The sequence below is a fragment of the Dipodomys merriami genome, unplaced genomic scaffold, assembly GCF_024711535.1.
Source record: "Dipodomys merriami isolate MVZ:Mamm:240054 unplaced genomic scaffold, mDipMer1.0.p SCAF_1, whole genome shotgun sequence".
NCBI lineage: Eukaryota > Metazoa > Chordata > Mammalia > Rodentia > Heteromyidae > Dipodomys > Dipodomys merriami.
In genome coordinates, this window is record NW_027202270.1 from 24,184,378 (window position 1) to 24,201,505 (window position 17,128).

The 17,128-nt window shown below is 35.4% G+C and overlaps 1 protein-coding gene across 4 annotated transcripts in view; it reads left to right on the plus strand.

The window, feature by feature from the left end:
• Kansl1l (KAT8 regulatory NSL complex subunit 1 like) overlaps positions 1–16,336 on the plus strand; it is a 107,860-nt gene extending 91,524 nt beyond the window's left edge. For all 4 annotated transcript variants that reach the window (XM_070017864.1, XM_070017887.1, XM_070017879.1 and 1 more), the window contains 7 exons: positions 4,829–4,954; positions 7,214–7,332; positions 7,771–7,895; positions 9,780–9,834; positions 11,848–11,960; positions 13,554–13,722; positions 14,511–16,336. In XM_070017864.1, the coding sequence (XP_069873965.1) occupies positions 4,829–4,954; positions 7,214–7,332; positions 7,771–7,895; positions 9,780–9,834; positions 11,848–11,960; positions 13,554–13,722; positions 14,511–14,741 (938 nt within the window). In that variant the 3' untranslated portion in view covers positions 14,742–16,336. The remainder of the gene's footprint in view (positions 1–4,828; positions 4,955–7,213; positions 7,333–7,770; positions 7,896–9,779; positions 9,835–11,847; positions 11,961–13,553; positions 13,723–14,510) is intronic.
• Positions 16,337–17,128: the final 792 nt, after the last annotated feature.

Genomic DNA, 17,128 nt, shown 5'->3' on the forward strand with positions numbered 1-17,128 from the left:
ATCAGTCTGTTCATGTTTGAGTTTTGTCCATAGCAAAGTTAAAGAACAATGAAAATACCAAGGAAAATCAGCAATTACTTATGCTTAGGGAAGAAAGCAAAACAAAAAAGACAAAAAAACAAAACTAGAACTTCATACATAGCATGTTCATGATGTGATTCACTGGGATGTATTCTGAGACATATCCATGAATACAATTATTTTAAGAATTTTCCACAATAGAAAGAATTTCATTGTGATGATGAAAAACAGGTATTTAAATAGTAGGTCTTAACAATAGTTGGTAACAACTATGATCTCCAACAGGTACATAATACCTAAATGCCATTGTGTCAAAGGGTTGTTAGGCAACAATCTGCAAAAATAATGAAACTTTGTTACAAGATAAAAGCACAAGCTGGGCGCTGGTGGCTCACGCCTGTAATCCTAGCTAGTCAGGAGGCTGAGATCTGAAGATCGAGGTTCAACGCCAGTCCGGGTAGGAAAGTCCGTGAGACTCTTACCTCCAATAAACCACTAGAAAACTAGAAGCGGTAGAGCGTTTGCTTTGAGCTGAAGAGCACAGGGACAGCGCCCAAGCCCAGAGCTCAAGCCCCACGACCGACAAAAAAAAAAAAAAAAAGCTCAATTGCACATTTTAAATTATGAATTCATATCTGAAACATGCTCATACATGTATGTATGGTTGAAAGGGAGTATGCAAAGTGAATGTAATATTATATATATGTGTGTTATATGTATAAATTAGGTGATACTTCTATTGCTGCTGTTTGACTTGCAAATGTATCAGTAATGCAATGACATCTGTCACATATAATAGCAAGTTAAGAGGCTACAGATGGCCAACTCATGCCTATAATACTAGATATTGATAGGCTGAAAAACTGGAGGATCATGACTCAATACCAGATCAGGCAACAGGTTTGCAAGACCCCTTTCCAAACAATAGATGCTATACATGTTACCTAGCTACAGTGAGAAGGATAAAATAGAACTACATTTCTAGCTCAGACTGGGCAAAAAGCAAGACCCTATCTCAAACAGTGCAGAAAAAGGCTGGAGTTGTGGCTCAGTGGTTCAGTGCCTGCCTACCAAATGTAAGCTCTGAGCTAAAAAAAACTAGTACGTCTGAGAGCTGGTGGCTCATGCCTATAATCAGAGCTACTTAGGAGGTTGAGATCTGAGTACCTTGGTTTAAATCAAGCCAAGGCAGCCAAGTCCATGAGATTCTTATCTCCAATAAACTACCACAAAAGCTGGGAGTGCAACTGTGGTTCAAGGGTTGAAGTGTTAGCCTTGAGCAGCTCTGGGACAGTGCTCAGGCTGTGAGTTCAAGTCCTAGGGGCCGACCGACTGATACATGCGTGCAAGCATCCGCGTACACACACACGACAGATGGAATTGTTGACTTGAATGCTACAGTAATAAAGGATATATTCCTTTGTATACCAATCTCCCCTCCCAAATAATTAAGCATTAATTAGGTCACCACATATGTGTTACTTGGTCATTAATTTTTGTTTTGTTAAGAGTTTCGACTTCTGTTGAGCACTTGCTCTGCCAGACAATCAAGTGATGAAGTATTAAAAAAAAAAAAGAAACAAAACAACAAAAAAACAGAAATTAAAGGCAAAGGGGAAAAATGGGAAAAAGGAGAAACTCCACAAAAACCAGCATGCCAAATGTCACCCTGAAATTCACAAAGAAAGGGCAGAGTGTTCCTAATCAGTGCTTCTCTAACTTTAATGTGCAAACATATGACAATAAGGTGTTGTTACAATGTAGACACTGATTCAAGAAGTCTAGATAGAATGGAACCCGAAATGCCTCATCCTAACAAAGTCTCAGCTGACTGAAATGCTTTTCACTTGTATTCTGTAAAGAGGTTTTAATGGAAACAAAATGGAGATCTAAAAGTGGAATGTGTACAAGTATCCAAAAATAGCTTGACATCCCTGCAGTGTAAAGTGGGTAAGTTAGGCAAATGTTTTGTATATAATCAGAGCTTGGATTTATCCTGTACTGTCCTTCAGATTTTACATTTATAACAACATTGCTCATGGCAGGCTACAAGTAGGCAAAACTTAAATTGAAAAACCAAATAAATACATGGTTAGCCTCATCATGACAAAATACCACACAGAAACAATGTAAGGAACTTGTCAAAAGATTGAAGGTTATGAATACAAGGGTCAAACTATTTCAGACTTTAAGGAGATCTGACAACTGAATGTGATGTTGATTGGAAATTTCTATATAACCATTATAGGAATAACCTGTGAAATTTGAGTAAAGCCTTTAGAAGTGTGGCTATGTAGAATGTCCTTGTTTTTGAGATATACACACTGACATATTAAGGGTTAAGAAGCCTTATGTCAGGAATGAGTTCACAGTTGAAGCAAATGTGATGTTAACATTTGAGCAATCTAAGTGTATAAAATGAAAGTTCTTTGTATCCCTTCCTGTTTTCCTAGTTTGACTGTATCAGTTTTCTTTTACAATGCACAAATGAAAGAGGAACACCACTCATCGCACAAGCAATCCAGCCTTCACCACTCCTTTGAGCATGTTGATCTCATTTATCTTCCCCCAGCCTTTGTATTTTACAACTTTAATGGGTTTCATGACATCTACATCATGAACATGTCTTTCCTATTCAGCCCCCATCATCTTTCTCCCTTCACCTGTTCTGCTGATCTCCTCAAAATTGCATTCATTCCCTTTATCAGGTCTAGATTCTAAATGAAAGAAAATGTGCCACTTGCTTGAATCTGGCCTATCTCACTTAACATGACTAGCTCCAATTTCATTCATTTTTTTCAGAGATATATGGTTGGATAATACTCTATTGCCAAATTTATGTCCAAATCTTCATTCCTTCACATTAAGCGCAATAATTTCTTAACTTACACTGCTGAAATAGCTTAGTTCTTATTTCCCTTTGATCACTGTAGCGGGGGAGGGGGGTTCATTTTCAAAATGTGAATTTAGTTTTCATCCCCCTCACTCCCATTAAGATATTTGAGGGAATGAAGGGCTCATAAAACCAACAGATGGGCTCCTGCTTACTTTTTTTTTTTCTGCTTCCTGCAGCCTTCAGCGTCTTTCTTACTTTTAATCTATCTTTAGCTGTCATGTACAACTGGGTTACTTTTTTCACATTCAAGTTCCTTGAAATAATAGAATTATAATTTTCTGAAGAAACCATTGCTTATTATTTCAAATATGACTTCCTCTTCATTGTCACTCTACACAGCTTTGTTCTTATTTTCCAGCTGTGTCTAGTCTTACTTAGCTCAGTTATGATGGTTTTGAGATGTAATTATATTATATACTTGCCAATTCTGAGATTTTTTTTTTTTTTTTTGCAAGGCCTGGGCACTGTCCCTGAACCTTTGTGCTCAAAGCTAGCACTCTACCAGTTGAGTCACAGTGCCATTTCTGGCCTTTTCTGCTTCTGAGACTTCTTTTGAGAGCACTCTTTTACTGGTCTTGCTTTAAAAATGTTAATTTACATTTTCTGAATTCTCCAGTTAACTACTCCTTTAGGTGATTTTGCCATGTAAGTTTGTTCTCAGGTTGGAGGTTATGACTCACTGTTATTGAGAAGAATAAGAGATTTACATCTATACATACTACTTCCCAATGGAATTGGAAAAGGGGAGGGAATTTTAATGTGGGCACTACTTTGATACCCAAGCTGGCCATTTCTCTGCCCTAGTGCTGATTTTGGTCTAATGCAGTAGCCTGGCTGAGGTAGGTATTGGCTTTTATAGTCCTATCATTTGCTTCATATAATTGTTGTGCTCCCATTTTTCTTCTCCTTTATATGGTTCTTGCAATTGATCATATTTTCATGACAGCCCTTTCCAGTATGCTTCTGCCTTGGTTTTCTTCATATTTTCATGACAGCCCTTTCCAGTATGCTTCTGCCTTGGTTTTCTTCAAAGTCCATAGGATATTAGTTTTTCAAAAGTGCCTTATAAATTGTTTAAGTTCCTTTTCTTTTTATGAATGTGCTCATTTGTGCATAAGCCTATCTATAAAAATTCTGTCTACTATTTGTAGGGTGCTTTGCCATCTAATACTGGAATCCTCTTGTGATTATTTTTGGTAGGCTCTACCTTTGATTTCAGTGCAGTGAGTTTGGCAATTTAGCCTAAATATTTATTCCCATACGTGCAAACCCCTTTCTAAAAGGGTATTAAACCATTACTGGATACCTAAGGTTCAAATAGATAGTGCTCTGGATGATAAATCCAGCATTTATTTGCAATTGCCATGGGAGATATATATTGCAAGTACTCACTCATTAATCTTCAGAAACCCAAGATAGCTGTTAGAAGAGGTTAATTGAGGTACAGATACTGACTTAAAACTCATGTTAAACATTTTTTTTTTAATTTAAAAAGTGAAATAGTGCTAGTCATTATCAGAGGGGAGGTAAAATCCAGTTCTTGTTTCCAAGGAGTCCCAAGTCTGTTGTGATCACGTTGAATCTTACTTGGTCCTGAATTATTTAGGATTTAAAGGTAAACAACTTCAGATTCAGATAATAGTCAACCAAGATCTGAAACAATCTTCACTAATTTGGAAGACTTTGGGAATAGATGGAAAGGGTCCCATCTCATTCTCTTAAAAAAAATGGAGCAAACCTACTATTCCAGGTAATTTTAGTTTATGAGTTATCCATCTTGGTGCTCAATCATTTATTGCATTTATTACTGAACTAGTAATCTTAAAATTCTACACTGTTGTAAGTAGATCAAATTAGTATGTTATCTGTGATAAGGAATAAAATTTCACATTTCCTTACTTTTTTTTTTAGTACACAGTACTTTGAATCAATGGAGAAATGGATATTCTCCTACTTGTAAGCCTCAACTGATGACAGAATCATCTGCACAACTCTTACAGGGAAGAAAGAAAAGGCATCTGAGTGAAACAGCATTAGGTAGGTTACAATGGGGATATGACCTTTAGTGTTAAATACTGAAAATAAAAGTCTCTTCAAATAACCCTGTCTCATGGGAGTTTATAAGACACAAGTCACTAGTTACATAAATATTCATGACCCAGTAAGCATATTCATGTAATTCAGATTTGTAGACTAGTTACCTATTTATGGCAAGTACTTCTTTTGCATATTTTCTGACTAGCTGTTTTCTATCTACTGTGGTCTGTAAAAGATTTAGTCTCCAAGGTTCTTCTGGACTCAAACTAGGACAATACAAGGCTGCCTGACACGTTCCTCAGGAATTTGAGAAAGTAGTCATGATGCAACTAATGCACTGCACTCAGCCACCTTGTTCACATCTCCTTAGAAGGCTTTATACTTACAGTTCAAAGCTAATCAAGAAGTAGCAGTGGAAACAAGAACCCTTCTAATACCAGTGTGGTTTATTTTAAAGACTTGGAAAGGGAGTCATCAAGTTATTTACTGTTGGAGCTAATAAATAAATACAAATAAAACTGGCAAGATATACTCTGAACAGTAATCAGTCTACATACCTTTTTGGTTCATCTTCATTGCTCTACTAAATATGAAACTATAGTCAATAGTTAAGTCTTCCCCTAATAACAGGTCAACAACATACCCAATTAAATTAGAAACTAATACCCTAAGTGTACTAAACTATAATTACACAAAATGGATTTCATTTCATTTCACAATCTCATTTTATAGAATAGATCAAGCTTACTACCTTAAATCACTATCAAGTACATTGTGGCACCAAATGCACAAACTCTCACATGCCCAGACATCTCATTATTCTAAGTGTCTGTCTTCACTTTTAAGAACAGATAACTAAAGACTGCCTACCTTTAAAAAATATTAAAATATTCCATACATGAATTTTAAAAATACAGAAAAATGTTGTCAATTTCTTAATGTGTTATGAGATGTACATTAACCAAGGTATAATATTTCACTTGAATTGATTCATACTTCGATCCAGTTTCCAATTTGACAAATATACAGGGATGGAAAAGCAAATTAATTTATGTATCACAAATAAATGACTACCTAACTCTAAAACTGTACGATATTTGCCTGGATGTTAAGAGAAATGAACTAATCTAGATTATCAGAAGCCTCAGAAGTCCAAGAGATAATAAACAGTTTTAATATGCAGAACCTGATTTGAAGAAAGCCAACATAAAGGATATTTTTAACTGAGCAAATATAAATATGGACTAAGTATTAAGTGTTACAGTGTCTAGAAAAAGTTTTTTAAAAATTCCTACTGAATACAATGGGAGTAAGTGATGATGTGCTAGCTAATACCTCTAACTCCAGCAACTCAGGAGGCAGACACAGGAAGATCACAATTTGGCGCCAGTCTGACATATACAGTAAGACTCTGTCCTCTACTGTCCCTCCAAAAAAGGTGAATAAACATATATTCACATACTGTAAGCAGGGGCTGGGAAGGTGGCTCAGTGGTAGAGTGCTTGCTTTGCATGCATGAGGCCCTGGGTTCGATTCCTCAGCACCACATAAGCAAAAAGAAAAAAGCCAGAAGTGGCGCTGTGGCTCCATTGGTGGAGCGCTAGCCTTGAGCTGAAGAGCTGAGAGACAGTGCCCAGGCCCAGAGTTCAGGCCCCATGACCGGACCCAAAAAAAAAAACAACACACAAAACAAAACAAAAAAAAAACTGTAAGCAAAATAAATAACTTGAAAGGAACACTGATGCTAATAAACAGTTAGTATCCTGAGTAAAGAAATACCATTCATAAAGTACAGGATGCTATAAAAATGAGTATGAGAGAACAAGAACTTTTAAAATATAGTACTCTATTGTAGAAAAATCTCAAAATGTGGTATTGATCTATATATAAAAATACTGTATAATTTATATAAGGATATATAAAGATATCTATGATCTATCTATAAAGAAAATTAAGATCACTCTTGACAGTGCAGTCTCTACAGGCGTCACAGAAAACAAGAATGTGGTAGACAGTAGACAAGATTACTGAAGATGAAATATCCCTGAAGAACTATGCTATGACTTCAGAAAATGGAAATACTTATAGCAAGATTATGGGTTAAGATTCTTTGTAAATAACTTACTTTTGTTTGCTGATATATGAATTGTATAAAAAATAAGTAAGGACCAATTACTTCTCATCTAGTTGAGAAAGAAATTCTAATATTCATTGGTCACATTTAAAGTATGATATTTTGAAGGCTTCTTTCCATGACAGGAGAAAGGAGTACATTTGAAGAATTTCCCTTTCAACATACAGAACCAGGATCCCATTGCAATATCACTGCTGTCTCTAATGTCAATGTTCTATCAAGAATCCAGAGTTCAACATCACAAGTAAGTTTTTCCCCCCCTGTACCACTCATGAAGCTTAAATACACTCTTGTTAATGAAAGTTCAGGACCAGTGTTTCTCTTTATCTGATCTGTTGTTGCCGAAGATGCTATCTAGCCTGGAATAGAAAGGCAAAAGGTAGAACGGTTTAGAAATGAACAGTGTAAAGCTTGAGGGAACAAGTTTAAATGAAGATTGTAATACTAATTATTTTCATAGCCTTTCCCAATAATGGAATATTTATAGACATAGACATTATTTATCTGCCAAGATTATTTTGGTTTACAAAAGACAGCCATACTTTATAGTCAGATTTTAATAAGTGTATTTATGAAGATTATGTAACAGGTACTCTGTATATTATTCTTCATTCACTAATTGAAGGATAACACCAAAAGTATCTAGACACTACTCTAAAGCAGTACAATATTTGTCTTGCAGACCACAGCACGACGGAGGTTAAGAAGTGAGAGTTCTTATGACATTGATAATATTGTGATTCCCATGTCATTAGTAGCCCCAGCTAAGTTAGAGAAACTCCAATATAAGGAAATACTTACTCCAAGGTATGTACATTTTTATCTATTTTTTCTTTCTTTAAAAACTATAATATTTTACCTATTTGTTTTTAGTAAACAAATTCAGAGAGAAGGATACTGCTCTCCTTTCTTTGCTACTTATACAGCCATAGGGGAAATGAAAAAAAAAAAAAAGTACCCTGTAGTACCAAAACTACTGCAGTTTTGTGTGTGTGTGTGTGTGTGTGTTTAAATTAAGAACTGACAATTTCTCAGTTAGTAAACTGAACATTCTAAGCCTTTTTTCACATTAAATTTTATTTAGGTACCTATATACATAGTACTTTACTACCTTAGTGACATAAAAGCTACAGCAACAAATAAATCTTTGCCACTAAACAGGCACAGAAAGCTGCAAATAAAGCAACTGCATTTGCAAGAGGTTTCAAAGAGTGAGACAGCAACACCTGTGACAATAAGAAACAATGCCTTAGTTTATCTGATTTGGGGAGGGAAGAAGTATAGGAATGATGGCACAAGGGTGAGCTGATTCAGCAGTAATACTCACTAGACACTGTGTTGGAAATGAACTATACAACTTGTGTGGGAGGGAAAAATCTGAGAGAGAGAGGGGGTGACACTGTTCAAAAGGAAATATACTCATTGCCTGACTTATACAACTGTAACCTCTCTATATATCACTTTTAAAATAAAATTAAAAAGAAAAAAAAAAAGATGGGCTGGGAATGTGGCTTAGTGGAAGAGTGCTTGCCTAGCATGCATGAAGCCCTGCGTTCCACTGCTCAGTACCACATAAAACAGAAAAAGTTGAATGGTGCTGTGGCTCAAATGTTGAGTGCCAGCCTCGAGGAAAAAAAAAAAAAGCAGCTCAGGGACAGTGCCCAGGCCCTGAGTATAAGCCCCAGGACTGGCAAAAAAGAAAAAAAAAAAAGAAAAAAGAAAAAAGAAAAAAAGAAACTGCTTCTGTTGGTAGCAAAGTTAGCCAAGTGTGTGTATGTTATTAATGAAAGCAGTTTCTTAAAAATATAGCACCACTAGGAAGTAGAGATGGAAAAAGGCTGAAAATCAAAATCAAGACATGAGCCAGGTGACAAATATTAATTCCTTTAAAAAAATTATCTTTTTTTTTTTGCCAGTCCTGGGGCTTCAGTCAGGCCCTAGGCACTGTTCCTGAAATTATTTTGCTCAAGGCTAACACTCTACCACTTGAGCCACAGTGCCACTTCAGACTTTTTCTATTTATATGGTACTGAGGAATTGAATCCAGGGCTTCGCGCATACTAGGCAAGCACTCTACAACTGAGCCATATTCCCCACTCAGGACAACTATTAATTCTTATCAATATTATAATTTCATAAATCCTCCCATGTATAATTACTTTGAGGTATTAAGGGAAATATAGTAATCTGGGAGATATTATGAGAACTGTTGAAATAAAAATAAATAGTATCATTTGTGACTGGGATGTTCTACAGCAACAATGTTTTTCAAGTTTTATTGTAGTGGTAGGCTAAAGCTAGCTAGTAGCACTAGTAGATTGTTCAGTATAGAATTCCATGAGCCCATTGTTATTTAGCCGAGTCATAACCATTTTTATACCAAAAACACTACAAATCAGGTCTTTTTTCCCTCCTTTTTGGCCAAGTCAGTTTATGAGCATACTTTCATCTAGTACATACTTATTACACAGAAAATGCAGCTATGCATAAAAGACTGTTAGTTGTTAAGCCAAAACTAAAGGTTAGTCTTCTCTTTGTTCTTTTTTTCTTCATTTATAAAAAAGAATAATGTGCTAAATTCAACCATTAGAATTATACAAGTCACCCTGAATAAGATATTATTTATCTGTGCTTAGAGACTAAAATTGCCAAAAATAAGAATTGTTTGAAACTGGTTTGTATCTTCAACAGCTGGAGGATGGTAATTCTTCAGCCTCTGGATAAATGTAACTTAGGTGAAGAAGAGGTAAGCTACCTTTTATTGAATAGAAAACTTATACCATATACATATTGTGATATTTAAGAAACTACAAAGAAATATAAACGCTTTGGCTTTTTTTTCATTTATGAAAAGGAAGTTTCAAAATGGGTAATTTTATTTTAAAAATGTTTCTCAGCTGGGTACCAGTGGCACAAACTTATAATCCTAGCTACACAGGGGGCTGAGACTGAGGACTGAGGTTCAAAGCCAGTCTGGGCAGAAAAATCCCCATGAGACTCTTATCTCCAATTAACCACTCAAAAACTGGAAGCGGTGCTGTGGCTCAAAGTGGTAGAGTGCTAGTCTTGAGCACAAAGAGGCTCAGGGACAGCTCCCAGGTCCTGAGTTTAAGTCCCACAACCAAAAAAAAAAAAAAGTTTCTGATATGGAGAAGGGTGACATTGATCAAGATGCTCATAAACTAATATATTGAATTGAAACTCCTTTGTACAACCACTTAAATTCCAACAATTTTAAAACTAAAAAATATTTTTAAAAAGTTTCTATAAAAATGTAACTACAAATATAATCAAGCCTGTCTCTAAAAGAAAACAAAACTCTAGAAAATGGGGTACATGTCACATTAACCCTCAGTTCAGCATTCCTATAATATTAAGCAAACATTAATGTTTCTGTAGTAAAATATGTATAGTAAATGGAATAAACACTAACAATATCCATACCATTTCAGATCAAGTTAAGAATTTTATATTAAAAAAAAAAACAAAACCTTGAGCCTAATCCTAGCTACTCAGGAGGCTAAGAGCTGAGGATTGTGGTTTAAGGCCAGCCAAAACAGTAAAGACCATGAGAGTCTTATCTCCAATAAACCACCAGAAAACCAGAGGTGGCACTGTTGCTCAAGTGGCAGAACACTAGCCTTGAGCTGAAGAGCTGAGGGACAGTGCCCAGGCCCAGAGTTCAAGCTCCATGACTGACAAAAACAAAAACAAAAAATCCAAAACATTATTATTTCAGGGGTCTTGTATTTTAGAATTGTACATAAGGGATGGGAGACCTGTACATGCAAAAGTTATTAAGATAAGAGTTTCAAGAAACAATATTATACAACTGAACTAATTCCAAAGTGATGGTCACTAGAAGCAATATGACAGAAAATACTCAACAGTCTGTGTCAGCAGTCATGGTTTCCAACTACCATTACTTTTTTAATGCCCTTCCATCTTCTAATAAGTTCTTTTTTCTTTTTTTTTTTAGATATTCAAAAACAATGTATTTTATTGTTTGTTTTAAGCTCCGGTAGCTCATGCCTATAATTCTAGCTACTCAGGAGGCTGAGATCTGAGGATCACAGTTCAAAGCCAGCCCAGGCAGGAAAGTCCATAAGACTCTTATCACCAATAATAAAACACTCAGAAAACTGAAGTGGCACTGTGACTCAAGGGGTAGAGTGCTCACCTTGAGCTGAAGAGCTCAGGGACAAGCACCCAGGTCCAGAGTTCAAGCCCCATGACCACCACCAACAACAACAGTAAAATGTAACAGGAAAAAATGTGTTAGAAAATCTGTGAGGAAAATCAAAATATTATTGTCTCTAGAATTAGATAAACCCAAATACCCAAACACCATAACCCAGTCATTTGGGTTAGAATTCCACATTAAGAAACTAAATTCTGATTTATCTCGATTTTTACTTTCTGTTGATATTAACATGTTCTTAACAGTAATATGTGTGCCACAATTAACAATCAAATAAAAATTGTGGGATGAATAAAGCCTTAAGACTATTTTGTGTACAGTGTGGCAAAATGGAAAGCACTATGAACTTGTTTGTGATCTAGCTTTTGAACATAAGCTGACAATAAAAGTCAAAAAAATTGGACTGATACCTTTCAGGAACTTGAGGGTATCTGATAAAGTTTGCATTTATTTTAGTGTTTGCTTACTATAGTTCTTTAGGTGAGGAACTGTCTGAAACTTATTTCAAGACTTCTCACAGAAGCAAAAGGTTTTTTTCTTTGCTTTTACTAATTCCAGACAGAAGATCTTTCTGATGAAATCTTCTCTCTAAGACACAAAAAATATGAAGAGAGAGAGCAAGCCAGGTGGTCACTGTGGGAGCAAAGCAAGTGGCATAGAAGAAATAGCAGGCAAGTACTTGAAATCCCAAAGCTACAGAATCCACATGGAATGAACAGAAATTCTGCATGAATTTTGGGGAAAACCAATAGAAGGAAAAATACAAGGCTGTGACATCAACTATTATGTACTAATATGTATAGTGCCTTCCCCTCCTCGCCCCCAGTTACATGTTATACACACACTGAGCTTTTAAAGCCAAAATACGTTTGGCTAATTACACAATAATGAAATAATTTCCTGTATTTCATTCTATTCTATTTCTCAAGTATGCTACCAGGCTCAGGAATAGACTTAACTAGCAAACAGTATGAAAATTTTCTCTCTCTATAAAATGTCATCTTAGCCAAGTGTGGTGGTACATGTATATCTATGATCTTAGCAGTAGGAAAGCTTAAGCAGGAGGAGCCAGCTTGAGCTAGTTAGACCCTATCTCAAACATACACATACCACTAAAAGCAAGCCATTGCAATCTATTTTAACAGTGGACAGAACACTGGAGAATAGAATATAAGTAATCTATTTTCACATAGCTACTTCAAAAATATTTAAATAAAATTCCCCAAAGAACTTGTCTAAGTCAAATCATCTAAGGCACTTTTTTGGGGGTGGGTGGGAGGGCATCGGTCATAGGGTTTGAACTCAGGGGCTGGGCCCTGTTCCTGAGCTTTTTTGCTGAAGGCTAGTGCTCTACCACCTTGAGCCATGCCACCCCTTCTGGTTTTAAGGTGTTAATTGGAGATAAGAGTCTCACAGCTTTTCCTATCTAGGCTGATCCATAGATCTTAGCCTCTAGAGTAGCTAGGTTTACAGGTGTAAGCCACCAATGCCTGGCTTAATCTTTAAAACACAGTAGAACCAGGTACATTGGTACATGTGTGTAATCCACAACTGGAGAGGCAGAGGAAAGAGAACTGGCAGTTAAAAGTCAGCCTGAGTTACAAAGGTGAAAATTTGTCTCAAAACAAAAACACAAATAGCTCTTGGAGGAGGAAAAAAGAAGATATAACTAATAATTCTATATTTGAAAGCATGTGGTTATATTATACTAATATTTCATTTTTAGTATGGCCAAAATTCAAAAAGCAAAATCATCTGAAGTCTGGCAGTCACTTCAGTTAAGAGGCCATCTCATTTAAGTAGTGTTAAACATCTTTGTCTAGTTAGATCTGAATATCAAGATTTGCTGTAGATCCTTGATCTGAGTTCTCCTAACAAATGAGAGTCTGGAATTCTCATCTTTCTCTACATTCCAGAAAGAAAACTTTCCAGAAATAAAGGAAAACGTGAATTGAGGCATTCATGGATAACATTACAATAATCACAGAATACTCTAAAACAGTAGAAATCAACAAATTGCCCTTTCTTGTTCTCCAAGTAAAATAAATCAAGTAACAAAGTAAAAACCTCTGTTAAAACTTACAGAATCTTTAATGAAGTACTATATATAAACATTTGCTATGAAAATAATACCAGGAAGAGGATCTTATGAATTTATATTATCTGGGTAGAGTTGCTTAAAGAAAAGCTATTAACTGCATTTAGTGATAACCTTAGGCTAATAAAATGGTAAGATGGAGATGGTAACAATTACTTTCTTCTAGAGCATTCAGTAAAAATGTTGAAGGGCCAGACCTGCTTTTGAAAGAATACCTTCATGACCTCAGTAGTGGTCAGCAATGTGCTGCTGAAAGCCCTCCACAACCTCTCTCAGAGAACCTCGATCTATGTGCACAAGACTCACCTTCTTTAAAGCAAAACCAGGAATTTAAGGTAAGTATAATATTTACTGTACACTTCCTTTTCTTTGCCTTTTTTTCCTTTGTTAACCTTTTATAAACTGCTTTCTGCAATGTTTCATTATGTATCAGCCTCACATTCAGTGAAACACTTTCTAACAATACTGGGTAAGATTCAGATCTGGAATGCAGCATTCCCGTTTCATTACTAACAGTAATCATGGTTTTTTTGAATTGTGGGGTTTTGTTTTATGTTTACTGGCATAACATGTCACTATCAAATTGTACCTATTTACCATCAAAGTTTCATTATGAAACAAATCTAATTCATTGACAATAGCACCTGATACATAGTAAATGTTAGGGCTACTTTTCTCCTTTTAAAGGTTTTTACTTGTCTCTCTATAGATCCATTGTCTACTTTAAGACAGTATCTTCTAAATACTGCATCCATAAAGTTCCTGTACCTTTATTTGAACTCTGGGCCCTGCACTTGCTAGTCAGGTGTTCTACTGCTAGTCATACCTACAACCCAGAAATGAAGGTATTGAAGAAGTGCATCAAACTAACACTTTTAAAAGATTTGCCTAAAGTGCTCTGAGGCCAAAATGAAGGCCAGTGTCCTGTGACATTTCCTCTTCTTTTCAGAAACAAAGAAATAATCCTCAGAGTCCCAATTTCAATTGAGATACTTAGGTACAGATGAAAATCTATATACTAAAAGAACAAAATTAAATAATGACAAAATTTACATGGGCAGGTTATTTGATAAGTGAATGAACAAATTAGCTGAAACTTAACTGAAATTGTTTCCCCCTTCAGTCTCTGTGGTGGGAACGACGGGCTTTTCCACTGAAAGATGAGGACACAGCAGCCTTGCTTTGCCAGGATGAAAGCAAGGATGAGACTCAGAGGGCCAGCACAGCTTTTCATGGTGAAGTCTTCGGTACCACTGCACCAGAGAATGGCCTCCATACAAAAAAGCAGTTAGATGGAATAGAAGAGTATAAAACTTACGGTCTGGGACTCACTAATGTTAAAAAAAACAGGTGACAGGGAACACACTGGGAAAACTGTAGTTGAATGGAAGCGAGGAGGAAAAATAGCCCTGTTGTGGATCTTCCACTCCCTCTGGTCACAGTTCCAGATTACAAAATGTACTGCATGTACTCTTCTTTCATGCTGTTTATAAGAGGCAAGAAAAGTCTTTTCTTCCTTCTTGAACCACAGAAGTAGCTAGCTTTTCAGCTCTAGACAAGTGCTAGCCATTTGTATTTCTTATATAAGGTGTCAAGTGCTGCAATTTGGTGCCAAGTCACATTATTAAGTTTTAAGACGATGCCTTCCCGCCACCTGACACACTTGCTGTGCATCAAATGACAGCTATCTTTTCTTCTGTTCACATGGTAATTCACCAAAATTGCCTCAGAAATATATTAAATATACAAATATGTGTGTATAGAATATGTACACATATACACACATGCACACATAGTTTTAAAATTACATTAGAAACATCCCATTCCACTTAAAATGCATGTAAGAACTATTCTATGCAATATATGCTGCAATAACTATAAAGCACAGGTTTCCACTGTTAATATATGTCTTGGCTATGAAGAGAGGGAGGGTATTTGTTCTTGTTTTTGTTGCTTAACCATAGAAGTTATTTATGGAAATTCTTACATAAGGTAACATGATACTCATTTATTTGAAATCACTGGTATCACTTGGACTAACCACAGGTTACTTTCTATTTTACTCCTCCCAGAACTCAAGACAATCAAATTAAGAGTTACTGTGGATGCATTTTAGCTATGTCATCTTTGAAAATTCAATTTGAATTTTACGTTCTTAGTGAAGAAAAAAAACACCAATTTAAACTGTGCAACGAACAGAAACGTTTTAGTGTTATAAAATTTTGTAAATGGTTATATTTCTAGCTAATATCTAGCTAGTATGGGAACCTTACTATATTTCTAGCTAATTTGGTCTTTCTTTGTGGTAGCTTACTCTACTCATATAAACATCTATTCTTACATCCTACATTTGAGAATTGAACATTTTCAAAGGTCAAGACTTCAATATTAGATACTGAGGAGTGTGCATGGTGGAAAATTTCTTTTAAAGCTATTATATTATTTTTTCTTCTATGTGAAAGTTAAGGACAATTTGTATAAATCACTTTTTGTCATGTAAAAAGTAATTTAAGTTATAGTACCCATTACTGAAAACTCTAGCTATTTGGCCTAGAGTCTGTGGAGTCTGACATCCAAATATTTGTTCAGGATTGGAAATTATATTGGTCCCTGCAAAGGGGAAAACACTCAGATTCAACAGTTACAAACTTTTGCTTGTAGTTTTACTGTACATTTATTTTTAAAGAAAAAGAAAAGAAAAGCCAGACAAACTCAAGTTTTCCTGGCAAATAAATTCAAATCTTTGTCATGTCTGATATTATAATCTTCTATGTATGTTTTTTAATTAAAGTTATTTCTATATGCCTTGTGTTGTGTGATTTGATTAGATATTACCAATTCATGCACAAACCCTTTCTTAATACAAGCAAAAACAGATATTAAGGAAAATTTTTTACCTTGTAGAGTAAGAAGAAATCTAAGTTCTATTTCATTATAACTTTTAGCATTATTATTTTTTAACCTCAGTTCTCAAAATTCATAGTAGTTTGATGAAATGTAGTGATATTGACCCTGAAATTGATACAAGAAATTTAATGATATCAATCCCAACATTTATTGCAATATTTATTATATGGCAAGAGTATTCAGAAAATTGAAGTAGCTAATACGTAATAGTCTTTGCATAACTGGGAACAGTAATAAATAATTCATGAATTAACTGTCTCTTGACATTCTTCGCCTACCTGGTCTTTCTTGGAATAAAATATGTATCCCTGGGGGTCAAGATCCAAGTTGCAGAATACTCTTGGCCATCTGCTTCCACTAAGGGTAATGTTAGACTGAAAATAAGACAATATTAAGTAAAAGTTTCTTGCTTTATAAGCTACCTGTTCAGGGTTTTTTTGTGTTTTGTTTTTCAAATAGATACCTGAAATTGAATACCTTACTGTATGAAACCTTAGCTCTACTTTCTTTGTATTTTAAATGCAATAAAATATGTCTTACTACTTATAGGAATAATTTAGAGGTTTACTAAGGTGCTTTATAGCACATAAAACATAAAATTACATAATGCCAGACACTTTGTACTCTCAATTCTGGGAACAGTATTGGAAACTTCCCACATACATGGCAACTTATGTGGGAATCCTCAGCACAAGTCTATATATTACTGAAGTTCTAGTAACATATAAATGTTTAAGTGTAAAAATGGTGGGTGATTTGGTATAACCAAACAGCTACATATGGGCAGAGTCAATATAAATTCCATACAGAGGCTTTCTTTCCTTTCTATTTCCC